The sequence below is a fragment of the Mustela erminea genome, chromosome 5 (genome assembly GCF_009829155.1).
Source record: "Mustela erminea isolate mMusErm1 chromosome 5, mMusErm1.Pri, whole genome shotgun sequence".
Lineage (NCBI taxonomy): Eukaryota > Metazoa > Chordata > Mammalia > Carnivora > Mustelidae > Mustela > Mustela erminea.
Genome location: NC_045618.1, coordinates 101444816 through 101464875, shown reverse-complemented (window position 1 = coordinate 101464875; position 20060 = coordinate 101444816). Strand labels below are relative to the sequence as shown.

General features: G+C 37.2%; 1 protein-coding gene across 4 annotated transcripts; it reads left to right on the top strand.

The window, feature by feature from the left end:
- Positions 1 to 5842: 5842 nt before the first annotated feature.
- GNPNAT1 (glucosamine-phosphate N-acetyltransferase 1) lies at positions 5843 to 19565 on the top strand. Of its 4 annotated transcripts, none has more exons than XM_032344240.1 (6): positions 5843 to 6079; positions 12064 to 12231; positions 13685 to 13747; positions 15393 to 15520; positions 16507 to 16568; positions 18412 to 19565. In XM_032344240.1, exons 2-6 carry the CDS (start codon positions 12078 to 12080, stop codon positions 18557 to 18559), a joined length of 555 nt encoding a protein of 184 aa, XP_032200131.1. In that variant the 5' UTR covers positions 5843 to 6079; positions 12064 to 12077; the 3' UTR covers positions 18560 to 19565. The 4 variants fall into 4 exon arrangements, with proteins under 4 accessions (XP_032200131.1, XP_032200133.1, XP_032200132.1 ...); XM_032344242.1 differs by having other exon boundaries at positions 5893 to 5976; XM_032344241.1 differs by having other exon boundaries at positions 5917 to 6024.
- Positions 19566 to 20060: the final 495 nt, after the last annotated feature.

The window sequence follows — 20060 nt, the reverse complement described above, 5'->3', positions numbered from 1 at the left end:
CAGGACAGTATCTCTGATGAACAAAGATGCAAAAATGCTCAACAAAATACTATAAAACCAAATTCAATAACACATTAAAAAAAAAACCTTTCAGCACAATCAAGTTAGATTTACTCCTGGGATGCAAGGATAGTTCAATATTTGCAAATCAATCGATGTGATACATTATTACATCAATAAGAGAAAGGATAAAAACCATATGATCATTTCAATAGATGCAGAAAAAGCTTCGGACAAACTACAACATTCGTTCATGATTAAAAAAAAATCTTTAACAAAGGAGGTTTAGAGAGAACATACTTTCAATACAATAAAAGCCATTTTTAAAAAGATATTATTTATTTATTTATTTGACACAGAGAGTGTGAGAGTGCACACAAGCAGAGGGAGAGGCAGAGGGAAAGGGAGAAGCAGGCTCCCCACTGAGCAGAAAGTCTGATGTTGGGCTTGATCCCAGGACCTGGAATCGTGACCCGCTCGGAGGCAGCCGCTTAACCAATGGAGCCACCCAACTGCTGGTATAAAGGCCATCTATGAAAAACCCACAGCTAACATCATCCATAATGGGGAAGAACGGAGCGCTTTTCTCCTATGATCGGGAGCAAGACAGGGATGTCCACTCTCACCACTTTTATTCAAAATAGTACTAGAAATCCTAGCCACAGAAACAACACAACAAAAAGAAATAAAAGGCATCCAAACTGGTAAGGAAGAAGTAGAACTTCCACTGTTTGTAGATGACATGACACTATGTATAGAAAACCCAAACTACTCCACCAAAAAACTGCTAGAACTAATAAATGAATTCAGCAAAGCGGCAAGGTACAAAATTAATGTATAGAAATCTGTTTTCCTATATAGCCGTAATGAACCAGCAGAGAGTGAAATTATGAAAACAATCCCATTTATAATTGTACCAAAAACAATAAGATATAAAGGAATAAACTTAATCAAAGCAGTGAAAGACCTGTATTCTGAAAACTATAAAACACTGATGAAAGAAATGGAAAATACAAACCAACGGAAAGTCATTCCAAGCTTACGGAAGAACAAATATTGTTAAAATGTCCATAATACCCCAAACAATGTATACATTTAATGCAATCTCTGTCAAAATACTAACATCATTTGTCACAGAACTATAACAATCCTAAAATTTATATGGAAACCCAAAAGACCCCGAATAGCCAAAGTAATCTTGAAAAAGAAAAACAAAGCTGGAGTCATCACAATTCCAGACTTCAAGTTATATTACAAAGGTATAGTAATCAAAAGAGTATGGTACTAGTACAAAAATAGACATACAGAGGGGCGCCTGGGTGGCTCAGTGGGTTAAGCCGCTGCCTTCGGCTCAGGTCATGATCTCAGGGTCCTGGGATCGAGCCCCACATAGGGCTCTCTGCTCAGCGGGGAGCCTGCTTCCTCCTCTCTCTCTCTGCCTGCCTCTCTGCCTACTTGTGATCTCTGTCTGTCAAAAAAAAAAAAAAAAAAAAAATCTTAAAAAAAAAAAATAGACATATAGATCAATGGACCAGAACAGAAAACCCAGAAATAAACCCACAATTTTTTTTAATTGTGTGCTTTTCGTTCTCTCTTTTTTAAAGATTTTATTTATTTATTTGAGAGAGTGCAAAAGTAAGTACAAGTACAGGCAGTACAGGCAGAGGGAGAAGGAGAAGCAGGCTCCCTGCTGAGCAGGGATCCTGATGTGGAGCTCAATCAGAAAACCCTGGGATCATGACCTGAGCTGAAGGCAGCCACTTAGCCGACTGAGCCACCCAGGTGCCCCAATAAACCCACAGTTATATGGTCAATTAATCTCTGACAAAGCAGGAAAGAATATCCAATGGGAAAGACAGTCTCTTCAACAAATGATGTTGGGAAAATTGGATAGCAATATACAAAAGAAAGAAACTAAACTATTTTCTTACACCATATGCAGAAATAAATTCCAGATGGACTAAAGACCTAAATGTTGTGAGACTTGAAACCATAAAAATTCTGGACGAGAACACAGGCAGTAATAATTTTGACACTAGCCTTACCAGCTTTTTTCTAGATAGTGCAAGAGTCCGTGACAAAAGGATGAGACTGATACAAAGCGAAGGTCAAGCAAAGCTTTACTTCGCGCCAAGCATCGAGAATCAAACTGACCGGCCAGGGCCGTCTCTTGCAAAGAGGTGACCCCTCCCAGTCTCACAGACTAACTTTTATAGAGTAAAGGCCATGTGGTTGAGCCTGGCCACACACAGGTGGCCAATTGAATTACATTCTACCCCATGATAGTCTTCTAATTCAGCCTATGGCCTTGGCTAGAATTGGCACCTTTGTCTGGTGTCCAAAAGGCGAAGCTCACACTCCTTGGCGGGTAATACGTGCGATTTCCCTTGATTGGACGTTTCCACCTGGCCTGGCTCATCCTTGGCAAGTAGGGAGGTAATACGTGCGCTTTTACTGATTGGACGTTTCCAGCTGGCCGGACACATCCTTGTATGGTCAGTCATATTTCACCAGTTCTGTTTCTAAGAGCTTTTCTCTTGGGGGGAAGGGGAGGTTCAATCTAAGTTTACTGCATAAACAACAAAATGGCTCGCTCTGGCTAAGTAGGTCCTTACAGATAGGTTCCCTGAGGCAAGGGAAACAAAAGCAAAAATAAACCACTGGGAATACATTAAAATAAACTTCTGCACTGTGGAGGAAGCAATCAACAAAACTAAGAGGCAACCTACTGAATGGGAGAAGATATCTGTAAATGACATACCTGATAAAAGGCTAGAATCCAAAATATATTAAAAACTTACACAATTCAACACCCCCCCAAAAAAAATCTAATTAAAAAATGGGCTGCGGGGCACCTGGGTGGCTCAGTGGGTTAAGCCTCTGCCTTCGGCTCAGGTCATGATCTCAGGGTCTTGGGATCAAGTCCCACGTCGGACTCTCTGCTCAGCAAGGAGCCTGCTTCCTCCTCTCTCTCTCTGCCTGTCTCTCTGTCTACTTATGATCTCTCTCTCTCTCTCTCTCTCTGTCAAATAAATATAAAATCTTTTTTAAAAAAATGGGCTGCAGACATGGAGACATTCTTCCAAAAAAGACATATAGATAACCAAACTTCACATGAAAAGATGCTCATCATTACTTAACCATTAGGTAAATGCAAATCAAAACTACAAGGGATATCACCTCACGTTTCAGAATGGCTAAAATCAGTAAAACAAAACAACAGGTGTTGGCAAGGATGTGGTGAAGAAGGAACCCTTTTGTACTGCTAGTAGGAATGCAAACTGTACAGCCACTGTGGAAAACAGTATGGAAGTTCCTCAAAGAATTAAAAATACAACTACCCTACTATCCAGCAATCACATTACTGGGTATTTACCCAAAGAATGCAAAAACACTAATTTGAAAAGATACATGTACCCACATGTTCATTACAACATTGTTTACAATAGCTAAGATATGGAGGAGACAAATTAAAAAAACAGACTCTTAACTATAGAGAACAAACTGATGGTTATCAGAGGGGAGGTGGGTGGGGAGATGGATGAAGTAGGTGATGGGGACTACGAGTACACTTATTATGATGTTCCCTGAGCAATGTATAGAATTACTGAATCACTATATTGTGCACCTTACATTAATACAACACTGTATGTTAACTGACTGGAATTAAAATTAAAACTTAAAAAAAAACTGTTCTAAGCAACATAAAACAAAAACAAAAACATGTTCCTCAAAAATTTTGAAAGAGAAACTATCATATGGTCTGCAATTCCACATCTGCATACTTACAAAAAAAAATTTAACCACTTTCCAGAAAAGATATACACACCTACATGTTCATAGCAGCATTACTAACAATAGCTAAGACATGAAACAACTTAAGTGTCCACCGTTAGATGAGTGGATAAAGAAGTTTGTGTATACACACACACACACAAACACACGAACAGTGGAATATTATTCAGCCATTAAAAAGGAAATCCTGTCATTTACAACTTGGATGGAGCTTTAATACATTACAGTAAGTGAAATAAGCAGAGAAAGACAGATACTGTATGATCTCACTTCTATGCTGAATTAAAAAAAAATCATAGGTAAAGACAACAAATTAGTGGTTACAGAGTTGGTGGATGTGGAGCAAAATCAGTGAAGGGGTCAAAAGGCACAAACTTCCAGTTATAAGTTAAATTAGTCTTGGATGATGCATGGTGAGTACAGGTAACAATACTGTACTGTATACTTGAAAATTATGAAGCGAGTAAATGTTAAAAGTTCTCATCACAAGAAAAAAAATTCATAACTATGTGTGCTGAGGGATGTTAATTAAACTTACTGAAATAATCATCTTGCAAAATAAGTATATCAAATCACGTTATAAATCTAAAACTAATACAATGTTACATGTGATTTATATCTCAATTAAAAAGTAAGTAAAAATGACTAGAAAACACATCTATGATTCCATTAAACTAGACACTGAGATTGTCACCTGGCTACCTTGGATCCTCACTGCATGTACACCAACATGCAAAAAAGGAGGGCGCTAAAAAAGGAGAAATTGCGTTCCTTTGGTCCAAAAGAAAAAGGAGAGATACGTCTAAATGCAGGAGATCTTTTGGGTATCTCTTAGAACTGTGCTCTATGATAAATTTTATAATTGATTGCTTCAGTTTTTGCTAACTTATAAAATTTACAGGATTCTGTCGCTCAGAAGAAACTCATTGAAAACATAGGGCCGGACTGTAGTAAAGAAACAAAGCTGTATGTTTAACATTTGTGTTTATTTCTTTTTATATCTTATACATTCTTTCCTATGCAAAGGGGTAAAAGGAGGGATGGATACAGAAATGTGGATGCCATCAGCCTCACTACTGTTTGATGGTGTGAGAGTGCATGAACCAGTAAAAGTGTTAACTGAAATTTAAATCTCACAAATAAGCAGAAAATATAATTCCTGGCAGACGATATATATGGTGTTCTTCGAACAGTATTAAGAATAAAATACTTTGCAATTTCAGTAAGTTGAAAACTTACGGTCTAAGACAAGGAACGGGAGCTACTAAGCTATGTGACTTTGGTAAATTACTTAACATCTCTGGATCTCGGTTTCCCCATCTGTAAAATGAGGACACCTGTGTTGGAAATGGAAGCTCAGAGAAAAGTCATTTTTTTCTTGTCCTAACACAGGTTTTCTCCACCTCAGCAGGACTGACATTTGAGACCAGGCTGAAACGTTGTTGTGGGGCCCTGTTCTGTGTATTTCAAGATGTTTCACAGCGTCCCTGGTCTCTCCTCACCCGTCCCCTCTCCTGTGGAGAGACGCCAGGGACACCCCTCCCACAGACAGGAGGCTGAGAAAGTTCCAGACATTGCCAATTGTCCCCTGAGAGGCAAACCCGCCACAGCTAACCCGCGCCTCAACCCTATGGTTCATCCAAAAAGGACTTGAAAGAGCGTAGTGGCCCCGTTTCATGGAGGTGACTCAGAAAACTGGGGATGGGGAACTTCCAGCTGCGGGTGAGTCGCTGAAGTCCTCATTAAACGGACTATTAAAAGAAGGGGCCACAAGGGGCTACCGAGGAGGGCAAGAGGCCGAACCTCCGGCTTCCGAAAATGAAGGAGGCGCACACTCTGAGCACTTACTCCGCTTCGCTGACTCGTCCGCTGAGTTATCTCCAGAGAAGCGGAGAGCCGGACGCCGCGGGAAGGCGGAGAGGAGGCAGCCGGGGTGCAGCCCCGCGCCGCCGGGAGGCGGAGTCCTCGCGGGGGCCGTCCTCGCCGCGCCCCACGTGCGAGAGCTTGCCTCAGGCCCCGCCCCGGCCCGCCCCTCGCCCCCGGAGCGCCCCCGCCCGCCTGCGCGCGGCCGTGCGTCAGCGGCCCGGGGTGGGGCGGAGGCGTTGGCGCTGCCACGTCCTGGTCGCGGCTCTCGCAGCGGCGGCCGCGACGGCAACCGTGGCTCGGGAGGTGGCGGAGGAGGTGGGGCTGGCGCTGAAGCCGGATCCGGATCCGGTACTGTGTACCCGGGTGGGTGAGAGTCCGACGGGCCTGGAGAGGAGCGCCGACCGCGAGGCCTCCACGGGTGAGGGAGGCTGGGGGCCGGGGAGCGAGAGCGGGGCCGCGCCGGGTGTCCTGGGGGCCGTCGTGGGCCTGCCTGCACATTTATCAAACAGGTGTGACTGTGCCTGCCGCGCCCGGGGGGAGGCGAGCTAGGCCCGGGTGGGAGGTGTTTTTTCCGGGAGCCGCGCATTTAGCTTGGCCAGGTGGGTGCACATGTGGTTGTAGAGCGCGGTTCCGAGCAACTTGAGCGGACACGCGCCTGGAGCAGAGAGAGGTTAGGGCTGAGGACCAGGGGTCCAGGCGTCCAGCTGTACAGGGGTGCGGGAGCAGGGACTGGGGTCGAAACTAACTCTTGCTCAGCAGGCTTCAGCGTGGAGGATGGAGACAGTTGCTTAGTCTCTGCCGCCATCGGTTTTCAACGGGCACAAATGCCCCGAAACCCCCCTTTTAGCCGTTCCTTTCCGAGGTGCACCCCACGGAGGTCGGGAGCGGCTTGAAGACATGCTCCTGCTCCAAAGATCACGTCCTGCACTGACTAACAGGGACTTTCACTGCGGGAAGGAAGGACATCCTTTGTCTCTTTTCCCGGGGCTTGTACCCCTAGGTACACTGAGCACTATGATTTCCCTTGTAAGAGGAGCTGATGTCTATGTACACCCAACTTTTAAAATTCACACAAAATGGAAACGGGCGATTATGGAATTAGTTTTGTTAGGTTATACACTAATGAACAAATCTTAGAATGGGTCTCTAGAAATCATTTAGATCAGTTCTGTTTAGGCAGATTCGCTGACATTTCTTCAAATTAGAGCTACCTATTTGGTAGGATGATGTAAAGATTGGTGTCTATTGAGTATTGTATTTTAGAGTTCAAGATGGGAAAACAAGATAGGATTCTAGTCCCAGTTCACTTGTTTGCTGTGTTACCTTGGGGCTCCACATGCTTGTTTCCTAATCGGTAGTCTGGGAATAATGCCAGATTATAGGGATCAAAACGATCAGAAAATAGTTTTTAAAATTTTCAAGTGACATATAATTGCATAACTTAATAATAATATGGCTAGGCCTGTTAAAAATCATCAGCGAATAAAATTTTTTCGATTAAAAATTTAATCGAATTATTATTGAAATTGTTATGAAATTTATGTAGACAAACACTAAAGTCTCAAACAGCAAACTTTCCCCCATTCATATACTGAAGTAATGTTGTGATGGCCCCGTGGCTCTTGAAATATGCTAAGCACCTTACACTTGGCCTTGGATTTGGATTATGCTTTTAATTTTTAAAAAAAATTTTAAAAGATTTTATTTATTTGACAAAGATCACAAGTAGCAGAGAGGCAGGCAGAGAGAGAGGAAGGGAAGCAGGCTCCCGGCTGAGCAGAGAGCCGGATATGATGCGGGGCTCAATCCCAGGACCCTGAGATCATGACCTGAGCCACCCACGTGCCCCATGCTTTTAAATTTTTTATATCAACTTTAAAGATCTTCATTCCCAGTGTCTGTTATTACTTGTTGCTCTCAGTTGCTTGTTTCTAGCAGCACCTCCTCGCAAATACACTTTATATTTTAGTGTGCTGTAGAAGCTGGGAATTGTTGAAATTGTGTCCAAAGAATAGTGAACTGAATGAAAACCTGATGATCCTAGTAAAAATGAGTTTGGTGTATGGTTTTTGTGATCTCACTTGTGGCAATCTGGGAATCTTTCTTCTTTTGAATTTTCTGAAATGTGGCTTTTAAGTAAGTCTTATACCATTTGTTATTGATTCACTAGGAATTTATTGGGCTGTTAGGCATATATGGACCTTGTAAATGCATGCTAACTTGGCAATTAAATTGGAAAAGTTCTGAAAATTTTTGTTTTAAGATTTTATTTTATTTATTTGGGGCACCTGGGTGGCTCAGTGGGTTAAGCCTCTGCCTTCGGCTCAGGTCATGATCTCAGGGTCCTGGGATCCAGTCCCACGTGGGGCTTCCTGCTCAGCAGGGAGCCTGCTTCCACCTCTCTCTCTCTCTGCCTGCCTCTCTGCCTGCTTGTGATCTCTGTCAAATAAATAAAATAAAATCTTTTAAAAAAAAAAAGGATTTTATTTATTTGACAGAGAGCACAAGCAGGAGAACTGTGAGAGGGAGAAGCAGATTCCCCGCTGATCAGGGAGCACCAAGATCATGGGCTCTGGGATCACCTGAACCTAAGGCAGATGCTTGACGAACTGAGCCATCCAGGTGTCCCTAGGGTTTACTTTTGAAAATCAGTCACCCCAGTGATAATGACAAGATTCAGCCTCAGACAGCTGCAATTCTATTTACTGGAATTTCCAAGTTTTGCAGTACTGTGGGCACCCTAAGATGCTAAAATATTTCTTTTGTAAACCAGATTTATCTATTTCATTCCTTTCTAAAATCTTTTGAAATTTGGTATCAGATCACATCCTGTAGGGTTTAACTTTCCCAGCATATTTTATTGGGCACCAGCAGAATTTTACTAAATGGGGAAGGAGTAAGATAAAGGAGAGTAACTTTAAGTATGGCTTTGTTTTGTAAATTAGGTCATAAAAACATTTTAATTTCTGGTTGCCTGGTTAATGGATTCTTATTTCTTTTCAGAATGCTTTGTTTATTGTATTTTGATATGGAGGAAATGGAGGGCTCATTGTTGAAAAATTAAGAATTTCAAGGCAGGGACGCCTGGGTGGCTCAGTTGGTTAAGCAGCTGCCTTCGGCTCGGGTCATGATTCCAGCGTCCTGGGATCGAGTCCCACATTGGGCTCCTTGCTCAGCAGGGAGCCTGCTTCTCCCTCTGCCTCTGCTTGCCATTCTGTCTGCCTGTGCTCGCTCTCTCCCCCTCTCTCTCTCTCTGATAAATGGATAAAATCTTAAAAAAAAATAATAATAATAATTTCAAGGCAGTGGCAGCAGAGAGTGAAACCAACTGTGGGGCCCTGGGTAACTGCAGGGTTCCAGTGCCCTTGAAGCTGGATCTGTTGCCTGGTTTTGAATCCTAACTCTATTCCTTCTTGGCCCTGTTACCTTGAGCAAATTACTGTGCCTGCTTCCTGGTCTGTAAAATGGGGATAATAATGGTAGACCTTTCATTGTATTTTTATTTTTTGTATTTTTATAAGTTAACAAATACAAAGCACTCCATAAATTGCAGCCACTATTATTTATTTTTATGATCATTCATGGGAATAGGACCATCTTGTTAAAGAAAAGCATAGGAAAATATTAGTATTTACTGTTTAAAATTCATTAGTTAAAGGCTTCATAATCCTAATTCTCCTAATTAGAAGCCTAATTCTCCTTTCTCTCTTGGAAATTATTAACTGCATTTTGTTTGTTTTCTAGGCTGTATTTTATTGTAAACTTGGGCAGCTTTATAGGAAAAAGTAATCTAGTTAACTTGAAATTATTCTAATGTTCACCTAAATTCCCTTTCGAGTTCCTTAAATTTCATGGTTACAACTGTATGTTAAATAAAATGATCATCAAACTGTTTAAATAGTGTGTTGCCCTGAAGAAGTAAATTTTTTAACACTCTCTGGCTTCTGTATTTAATATTTACACTTTACTTTGTTAATAAATATTTAGCCTGTTTATCTGCATACCCAAAAAAAAATGTTGTTACAATGATGTTACTCATCTCATCTTTGAGATGAGAATAGACCCAAAAGCCTCAGGATCCAGTTATCAGGGACAAACAGTAAAGTGCATGCATTAAAGTTAACCTGTAAAAAATGTTTCAAGTGGACTGTAAGCTTGTTAACTTTGATATGAATGATTGTTAATCATTAGAATTTATTTCCTTATTAACCTTAGGGCCAGGAATAGTGTTTATGGCATAACCCATTTAAGTCCTTTTTGAGGTGGGGAAAAAGCCCCTTGGTATTCTACATATTAACTATGATTACTTTTTTTCTTTCCTATCCAAGAATGTTTCAGTTTAACATAAACATATAGATAATCTGTTGTCCTTTTTGTAGCCCTTATACCTAGCACAGTACCTGACTCATGAATTAAAGATGAAAAATATTAACAAAAATGTATAAACATGAATTTTTAATTATTTGCTAACTAAAATATATTTCATTGAGCACTTGCAGTGTGCTAGGCACTATTAAGTGCTATATATAATAAATCATTTAATCCTTCTAATAATTTTATCTCCATTTTACAAATGAGGAAACATTGTCAGAGCTGACATGAGCCATAATCGCATTTGATATTTGAACACCAGCTTGACTCCAGAGCACATGTTTTTTTATGTCTTGGGTTTAAATATGGCTCTACTAATTTTGTGATCTTGGGCAGGTTACTTACCATGTGTTGCCTGCATTTCCTCATCTGTTAAAATGGCGATAATAATCATCCCTATCCTGTAAGATTGTTGAAGTAAATGAATTAGTAGTGGGTAAAAGTTCTTTGAACAACGCCTGATTCATCTGAAGAGCCGAACAAATGTTAACTTCTATTATTACACCACGTTACCTTCCCAAAGCCTCTACTACAGTGTAGCATTACCTATAGGTTCCACAGGGCTCCACAGGCAGGAGTTGAATCAAGCTTTAAGGAAAAGTTAAGAGAAAAATTGCCTTTATGCATATTGTGACTTAGGAAATAGGGAACATAAAGGGAGTGGGGTTATTGGGAAAATCGTCATTAAATGCACTTTTAATTTTTTCCTGTTTCTTTATTTTATGGTAATATTATGGATATATATCTTTAAAGTCTTTGTTTCAAAGTTCTAGAAGCAAGTATCAAATAGAATAGTTTCCTTAACTGGGTAAAGAGATAGAAATGGAAGTTAGAGGTTGCTTTACAGTCTCCTAACAGTTAGGGAGACCCTGTTCTAACAACACTGTGTTCCACAGACATGCCACTGCCCCCATTTTTATGCTTTAGTCTATCCTTATATTTGTTATTTAGTCTATTTTTTATTAGATTACACCTAGTAAGAATCTGCCCATTTCTGAGTGTTCAGAGGAGGACAGTACCATAACTGATCCTTTTATTTTTTTTTTTATTTTTTATTTTATTTTATTTTTTTTAAAGATTTTATTTATTTATTTGACAGAGAGAAATCACAAGTAGATGGAGAGGCAGGCAGAAAGAGAGAGAGGGAAGCAGGCTCTCTGCTGAGCAGGGAGCCCGATGTGGGACTCGATCCCAGGACTCTGTGATCATGACCTGAGCCGAAGGCAGCGGCTTAACCCACTGAGCCACCCAGGCGCCCATAACTGATCCTTTTAAAACAGCATGAAAAACATTGGCTATTCTTAAGCTGCAGATGATAAACTTACATTATAGATTTCTAGAAAATCTGATGTGAAAACAAAATCCAACAGATAACTTTAATATGAATCTGTCATAGCTAAGACCAAATATTACAATGAATGTAGAGTTAATTTAAGCCTGTTCATCAGTTACCTTCTGTTCATGGTTTGTACAAAAAAAAGACAAGAAACATACCCAGTAAGTCTTAGTGGTAAGACCACCAACAAATAATTTCTTAGCCCAATAATAAAATCCAATAATGAAAAGAAAGTAAAATCTCATGGAAAGTGAGCTATTCACAGTGCTATGCTAACACCAACCCACAGGAAATATGTATTTTTAAGATTTTATTCATTTATTTTAGAGCATGCATGTCAGCGTGAGGAGGGTCAGATGAAGGGAGAGAATCTCCAGCAGACTCAGCCCAGCGCAGAGCCCAACCCTTGAGATCATGACCCAAGCAAAAACTAAGAGTTGTTTGCCTAAGCACTGAGCTACCCAGGTGCCCCAGGAAAAGTTTTAAAATACTTGCTAGAAAATGCGGTTTTAAAGTTTAAAACTTACAGTCACTTGTTTACTATCTGATGTTTACCATGAGTTTTCTATTTGTGGTTGTGGCATTTATGTTAGATTCAGGATAAAAGAGCTTGCATATTTTTATTAAGTAATAGAATTTCTCACTGATCCTAATTCCATATTAAAATGCCTTACCATTTAAAATTCTTATTTTAGGCCTTACTGCAAAGATGAAACCTGATGAAACTCCTATGTTTGACCCAAGTCTACTCAAAGAAGTGGACTGGAGCCAGAATACAGCTACATTTTCTCCAGCCATTTCCCCAACACATCCTGGAGAAGGTTTGGTCTTGAGGCCCCTTTGTACTGCTGACTTAAATAGAGGTAGGGATTCCATTTACATATCCTGGTTAGAATTACACAGTTGGTCTTGGACAACATGGGAGTTAGGGTACTGACTCGTGTGCATTTGAAAAATCTGTGTATAAATTTTGATTTGCTAAACACTTAACTAATTGCTTACTTTTGATTGGAAGCCTTGGCAGTAATAGAAATAGTTGATGAACTCATATGTTATATGTGTTATATAATGTATTCTTAAAGTAAGCTAGAGAAGAGAATGTTACTAAAATCATGAGAAAAACTTATTTACAGTACTATAAGGTTTTTATTGAAAAAAATCTGTGTATAAGTGGACCCATACAGTTGAAACCTGTGTTATTCAAGGGTCAACTGTAATTGGCATTCTGTTTTCTCCAGAAACATGATGGTGCTAATTTTAAAAAATAAGTGTGACTTTTGAATTATTTATTTGTACTTAATTTTTTTTTAAGATTTTATTTAGAAGTAGGCTCCACACCTAGTGTAGGGCTCGAACTCATGACCCCAAGATCAAATTGCATCCTCCACCAACTGAGCTAGCCAGGTGCCCCATTTATATTTAATTTTTAAAGTCACACAATTCTAATATGTATATATCAGGGCTAAGACCAGGTATTACTGCAACATATTCCAAATGACTTAAGTACAACAACATTCTTTCCTCATTAAGAATCCAAAAAGACTTTTCATAAAGGTAAAATTATCATCTATAATGGCACATAAGGAAAAATCTTCTCTAAGAAGCTGGATGGGGAATGAGGGTGGAGATATATGCCTCGAATAAGTTGCAAAGGTTTTGTTTACATATATTTTATATTTCTTTTTTTAATGTCTAAATTCTCCAAATGATTTCTTTAAATTTAATGAATTTAATAAAAAATCAACTTTTTCGTTTTTGAAATAAAATCAACTTTTTAGTTTTCTTTTTGGTAGGAAATTTAAAGAAACTAATTTTGGTCAAGCTAATTATTGAGTGTATAGGAATCTAGGTAAGTTCTAAAATGTTCACATTTAATTTAACATTAATGAAATTAACAGGAATCTTTAAAAATTAGTCTCAGTGTTATTTATATTTTATCTTAAAAATATTATATTTGGTCATAATGATAATCTTGCACCAAAGCATGTATTTGGGAAAGTTTGGCATTCCCTGCATCAAATTTAATGCAAATTACATTGAAAAATATACCTGCTGGTTTTATAAATATTGAATCATTAAGGTCTGTACTATTCCAAAAATCTTACACAGGCAAAAACATTGATAGAACCTATTATTGTTTTATGTAGTGATTATAGAAAGTTTAATCTTTTTAAATAATAAAAATTAATTTTAAAATGATCACAGAAAGTTTTGAAAACGTAAGTGCCCATAATCCCACCAGCTTCACCCACTGCTTCTTTTGATAGGTCTTTTATTTGGTCTTCTAATGATCTGAAATCTGTTTTTCAAAACTAGGTTTCTTTAAGGTACTAGGTCAACTGACAGAGACTGGTGTTGTCAACCCTGAACAATTTATGAGTAAGTATTACACTCTCTTTTCCTGAATGAAAAATAAAGGGAAACACATTTTTCATTTGGAGCTGTGCTCCAAAGTGTCTGCGTGTGTTTTGTTCAAATAGCTGGAAATTATTCCTATAACAATTAGCTATTATTTAAATGTTTAATGTGACTAACCTGTTCTAGAATCCAATTGTAGTAATTATCCTGTTTTACAAAATACCTTTTTTTTTTTTTAAACGTTTTATTTATTTATTTGACAGAGAGAGAGATCATGAGTAGGCAGAGAGGTGGGCAGGCAGAGAGAGAGAGAGAGAGAGAGGAGGAAGCAGGCTCCCTGCTGAGCAGACAGCCTGATGCGGGGCTCAATCCCAGGACCCTGAGACCATGACCCGAGCTGAAGGCAGAGGCTTAACCCACTGAGCCACCCAGGTTCCCCCAAAATACCTGACTTTTAGATAATTTCTGTACCTAGGTGGCAGCTCTAGAGATTGTTTATATTGTAGTATTTTTTTATGTGGTTAGGTTATTCATGGAAATTTCATCACCAAATAAAAAAGGGTAAGAAATTATGTTCTAAATTTAATTTGTCTATATTGAATTTTAAGATCAACAGTTATCTTCAAATTTATAGTTCAGCCCCCTTTTTTTATACATGAGAAAATGGAAATCCAGAGAGGTCAAATGACTTAAGATCACAGGTAGTAATTGGTAAGGAAAAGACTAGAACCTTCCTGATTCTATCCGTTGCTCTAACACTATCCTCCTGTTTTCTATAATTTCATTTCCTTCACTAGGTAATTTTGTTTTGTACTCTTATCTGACCCTCCCAAGATGAAAATCACCATTTTCTGATTCTCACTGTTTTCCTTCATTGAATTTATATCTTCTTTCCCCCTCCAGAATCCTATCTAGAACAAGACTATGGAAATAAACAGTATGTGAGAATATTAGGCTGCTTTTATTCATGAATTCTTCTTTGAATGCATATCAGATTAGATGAGAAACCCATTATTTTGGCAATATGAGTACTAAAAATCAATTTGAGAGGAAAGTATTCCATCTTTGCTCCTATTTGCCATGTGACTTTGAGAAGATTACTTAGAAACGGAGACATTTTTTACCTAGTACACAGGTGCTTTCAAAACATGCAAAACAGACTGTTTCTTAAAAAAAGCAAGTCATGTAGTCATTAAACACTTCAGGACACAAAGGGAAAGCTGAAAACTATTTTATCAAAATATTTTGAAGGCAGAAACTGAAAAATTACAGAATGGAGCCATGTAAACATTCTTACTAAAATTTGCAGTTTTGTTCTATTCAACTATTGAGTGTAAAGGTTAAAGAAATTGACTTAAAGTAAGTTATGAAGATATTAAAAGTCTTCATTAGTCACAGAAGTGGCAACATCTACAATTTATTTGTATTATAAGTGCTGTTCATCTGAAATAGCTGTTAATAGTTGTACTTTGGCAGATTTTTAAAATGTATAGACCATATTCCCATTGATGATTTACTGATGTTTCAACCACTTGGTAATTTCTAATAATACTTTCTTTAGAAACAAAGTATAAATCACCTGATGAAATAGCTTCAAATATTCACTAATGAAATAAGCTAAATATATGTTAATGTCTACCACATAACGCTTTTCCAATTTCCACAGAATCTTTTGAGCACATGAAGAAATCTGGAGATTACTATGTTACAGTTGTGGAAGATGTGACTTTAGGACAAATTGTTGCTACAGCAACTCTGATAATAGAACATAAATTCATCCATTCCTGTGCTAAGGTATGTGTTCACCTTAACACTTACGAATAAAATGAACACGTGTTTTCTAGCAAAACCAACTTTGAGTTTCCATTAAACCAATCTTATTTTCTTACTGCATTTCATTGTAAAATGAAAGCTATATTGCCCTGAAAAAAACTCTGCTTATTAGAAATCACTTAGTAACATTTTCCCATTATGTTCTGAAGTTAAGAGGAAGAAAATATTAATAATCTGAATTGTTTGCAAAAAATTGTTCTGCAAAGTGTCAGATGGTATAGTCCAAGAGAAACCAAGTCAGCATCATAAAATTTGGCAGTAATGATTAGAATACCTATGTTATTTAAAAAAGAACAATAACAATACTTTGTATATAGATCAACACAAATTTTTAGCAGTCTCCAAGCAGTTAAAGGTTCAAAATATTATATAATTGACCCCTGAACAACATGGGAGCTAAGGACGCTGACACCCCTCCCACTTCTTGAAGTCAAAAATTTGCATGTAACTTGACTCCCAAAACTACTAATAGCCTGTTGACTGGAAGCGTTACCAACAACATAACAGTTGATTAACATGTATTTTGTATGTTATGTATATTATATATGGTATTTTTATAATAAAGCTAGAGAAAAGAAAATGTTATAAAACAGAAGACTTCTGTGAAGTATGAATTTGGTGGGTTTTTACTAGAAATTAATAAATTGTATTTGGATGTTTGAAAGAAACTGCTATTATGCAAGGAATAAGGTGATGTAGTATGAACATGACAAGATTACATTTTGGTGATATGGATTCTGAAATCCGCTTTAAAACAGTGGGTTGAGAAGATTTAGAATATAGACAAAACAAGATTAGGCCATAAATTGATTCATTGTATTTCCTCTATAGTAAGTAAAAAAGGCTTGCAATTTGGTTTTTGAAGTTTGTTTACAAAACATCAGTGAATTATGTCACTTGCTGAATTAGCTTAAAATGCCTAGTCCTTTAAAACATTATATTTTCAGAGAGGAAGAGTAGAAGATGTTGTTGTTAGTGATGAATGCAGAGGAAAGCAGCTTGGCAAACTGTAAGTAGGCAGAAACAAGGTATCCCTGGTTAGATCCCTTTTCTGTTTCCCTTAATAGTGTCTTGCTCAAGTATTTGTTAAAAAATGTTCTCCTATTTGAAGTCCTTCTTAGGTGTCATTAATTAGGCTCATTCTGTAGCTTAAAGTAAATTTAATAAAGAAAATATTTTTACCCTTTATCATGAATTTTAGAAATTCGAAGTATACTGTTTTATTGACTAACATTTTTATTAACTTTTTTTTTTAACATATAATGTATTATTTGCTTCAAGGGTACAGGTGTGTGACTCATCAGTCTTACGCAATTCATAGCACTCACCATAGCACATACCCTCCCCAGTGTCCATAACCTAGCCACCTTATCCTTCCCTCCCCACCCCCCAGTAACCCTCCATTTGTTTCCTGAGATTAACAGTCTCTTATGGTTTGTCTCCCTCCCCAGTCCCATCTTGTTTAATTTTTTTCCCTCCCTACTGCCCAAGAACCCCGGCCCTGCCTCTCAAATTCCTCATATCAGAGAGGTCATATGATAATTGTCTTTCTCTGACTGACTTATTTCGCTAAGCATAATACCCATTCTCCTACTAGTAGAAAACAAACTTTTGGCTAAGTCAAGTGATTCATCCCAGTTTCCCAGTCATATTTAGAAACAGGAAATGTTCTCAGTCTTGTAAGTTTTAGAAACATATACTAAACATATACGCCTTTCCTGTATAATCCCTTATGCATTTATCTAAATCCCTTAAAATAAATTTGTTTCATAGGTTTATTGCCTATTTTATAAGCTAGAACTTGCTTCTTAATACCATCTCTTCTGAGTTTTAAAGAACTCACTCAATAAATATTAAGTCCTGCTATGTGCCAGGTATTATTCAAGGTATTTGGGATATATTAGTGAAAAAAACAGACCAGCTTCTAGAAGTCCACTTCTGTCTTATCTTTTGTAATTTCATAACCTCAGCCAAGATGTGCTTTCTTCAAAATGATACTACTTTTCAGTGTATGCAAACATGAGAGAACTCTCCAACCAAACTTTGTAGCTCTTTTCTACTTTTTTTTCCTAAGGCAATTAAAATCATACATATATATACCTATATATATATATATATATTTTAAGATTTAATTTATTTGAGAGAGAGAAAGAGGGAGAGAGCAGGCGGTGGGAGGGAGGAGAAGACTCCCTGCTGAGCAGGGAACCCAAAGTACGTCTCTATCTCAGGACCCTGAGATCATAACCTGTGCTAAGACAGATGGTTACCACACCGAGCCATCCAGGTGTCCCTAGAATCACATTCTTATACTGGGTTTGGATTTTTTAAGGATTTGAAAAATGTATCTTTTTGCTTTGTTTCTATTTCATACTAATTTATGTGATAATCCTTTCACAAATACTGGCTTTAAAATGATAAAGAACAACGCTATTTACTCATTACATGTGGGAATTTTGACTGTTCCTAAGTAGTTTGAACAGATTTAGGAAAAAAAAATTTTTAATTTTGGCCATATTTTTTAAAAAGATTGACAGTCTTCAGTGTTAACATTTAATCTTAAACCTATTTTTAAAGATGGTTTAGGGAGACTTTAGTATTTTGTCCTATTTATTAATGGGCTAGAGATTACTAGGTAAAGTATATTTGAAACAGTAAAATGCTTTGGGTGAATTAAATGCTTTTCCCCTTACAGTTTGAATATTTAAATGAATATAGTGAGAAAGGTCATGTACTAAACCTGTTTCTAATATAAACTTGTTTTATTTATATAATTTCATTCATTCATATTGAGTTACTCAAATGCATTTTTATTAACAAATGTTCTATGCTTCCCCCCACCTTTTGAATTTCAGGTTATTATCAACCCTTACTTTGCTAAGCAAGAAACTGAACTGTTATAAGATTACCCTTGAATGTCTACCACAAAATGTTGGTTTCTATAAAAAGTTTGGATATACAGTATCTGAAGAAAACTACATGTGTCGGAGGTTTCTAAAGTAAAAAAGACATTTGTAAAGAAAGAAAGACATTTGTCAAAGGAGCTAACGCAACAAGGCAATACTCTCCTAGAGTTAAAATACTTTGTTGCTGCAACCCAGTGACCTCCATAAATTCTGGATTGAAAAAAAACATGGTAATACAACAAATATAATGACATTTAGAAGATTACTTTGGGCTGGTGGGATATGCTGTGAGTTTAGATTACAAATGAATATTATAAAGGGGATGATTTTTAACCAAAGGAATATATTTTTAACTTGAATCTTTTCTTGCATTGTATTTTTCTAAAGTTTGGCTTCATTTCTTTGTAGTTAGAGTATAGGTAGTAAGGAGTTATGTGTCTGCTATCTGTACTGCTCATTAAAAAAAAAAAAAGCATACCATGAATAAGGCTGTTATCACACTCATAAAATGAATACTTTTTTCCCATATATCATGTGAAATTGGATAAGATATAACTAAATGTAGTGCAGTCCAACAATTGTTAATCCTTTTACTATACTGGTAAACAACTTGGTCAGCCTTTTAAAGTACAAATGAAAATTATAAAATGTGTACATCTAAAAGTTTATATAATTCTTATGCAGATAAGGTACCACCTGTCATATGTGAAGTATAATTATTTATTTGTTTAAAATACCTAAGAGCAAGTATAAGGTACTTTTTAACAGTAAATTAACAAATCTTGATGTATTAAGTATTTCGAACCTGATTTCTCATCTTTTCATCGATGTCTGAAGCCTTTCTTCTGAGTAACATTTTTATGAAAAAGAAATGACAAAACTGAGTGGAATATTTAAATATGTATCATACTGCAATTGTTACATCCTTAAAATGCTGATGGAAGCTTTTCTATTTACTGTGATTGTCATGGTACTATTCTGGTCACTATCTTGTTTTGATTTTATTTATTTTAATTATTTTTGTAAGTTGAAGAATTCAGTATTTTGTTAATGGTTCTAATCTTTTGCATTCCATGTTACATTAAACCTGTTCATACAGTGAAGTTTTTTGTTAGAATTCTAATGTCTTTTTCTTGAGTCTTCTATTGAACTATTAGGTCACATCCTGGTTCATAAGATTTCGGTTTTGTGTACTCTTTGCAAAATTAACTGGGAAGGTAAAGACCAACCACTTTTTATCCCTCTGATTGACACCTACCTCAACTGCATTTAGGATTTCTCCCCTTGGAGTAAGCTAAAGTTAAGCTTTCTAAAACAACAAAAACCCTTCACCAGTAGAGGGTGCACGACCTCCCTGCTTACAACCTATGCATATGAAGGGATCTTTCCCTAGTGAAAGCAACAAACCTGCTTTTCAACCCGTTTTGCCTTTGTAGGAGTCCTACAACCTTAGCATGACAGTAGCTTTATTAGGTATATTCTGGTAATTAAAACCCATGTTAAAAAAAATAAGCCTAATAGAAGGCAAAATTTAAATGCTTTATCTTTCTTATTTCTGAACAATTTGAAATAAAAACAGGATTCTTATTTAAATAAAT

Excerpts from the sequence above, each read along its gene's own strand:
- GNPNAT1 (XM_032344240.1), top strand. The coding sequence starts at position 12,078 with ATGAAACCTGATGAAACTCCTATGTTTGACCCAAGTCTACTCAAAGAA. Across the intron at positions 12,232-13,684 it reads TACTGCTGACTTAAATAGAG|GTTTCTTTAAGGTACTAGGT; the intron begins GTAGGGATTCCA and ends TTTCAAAACTAG. Across the intron at positions 15,521-16,506 it reads TCATCCATTCCTGTGCTAAG|AGAGGAAGAGTAGAAGATGT; the intron begins GTATGTGTTCAC and ends TTATATTTTCAG.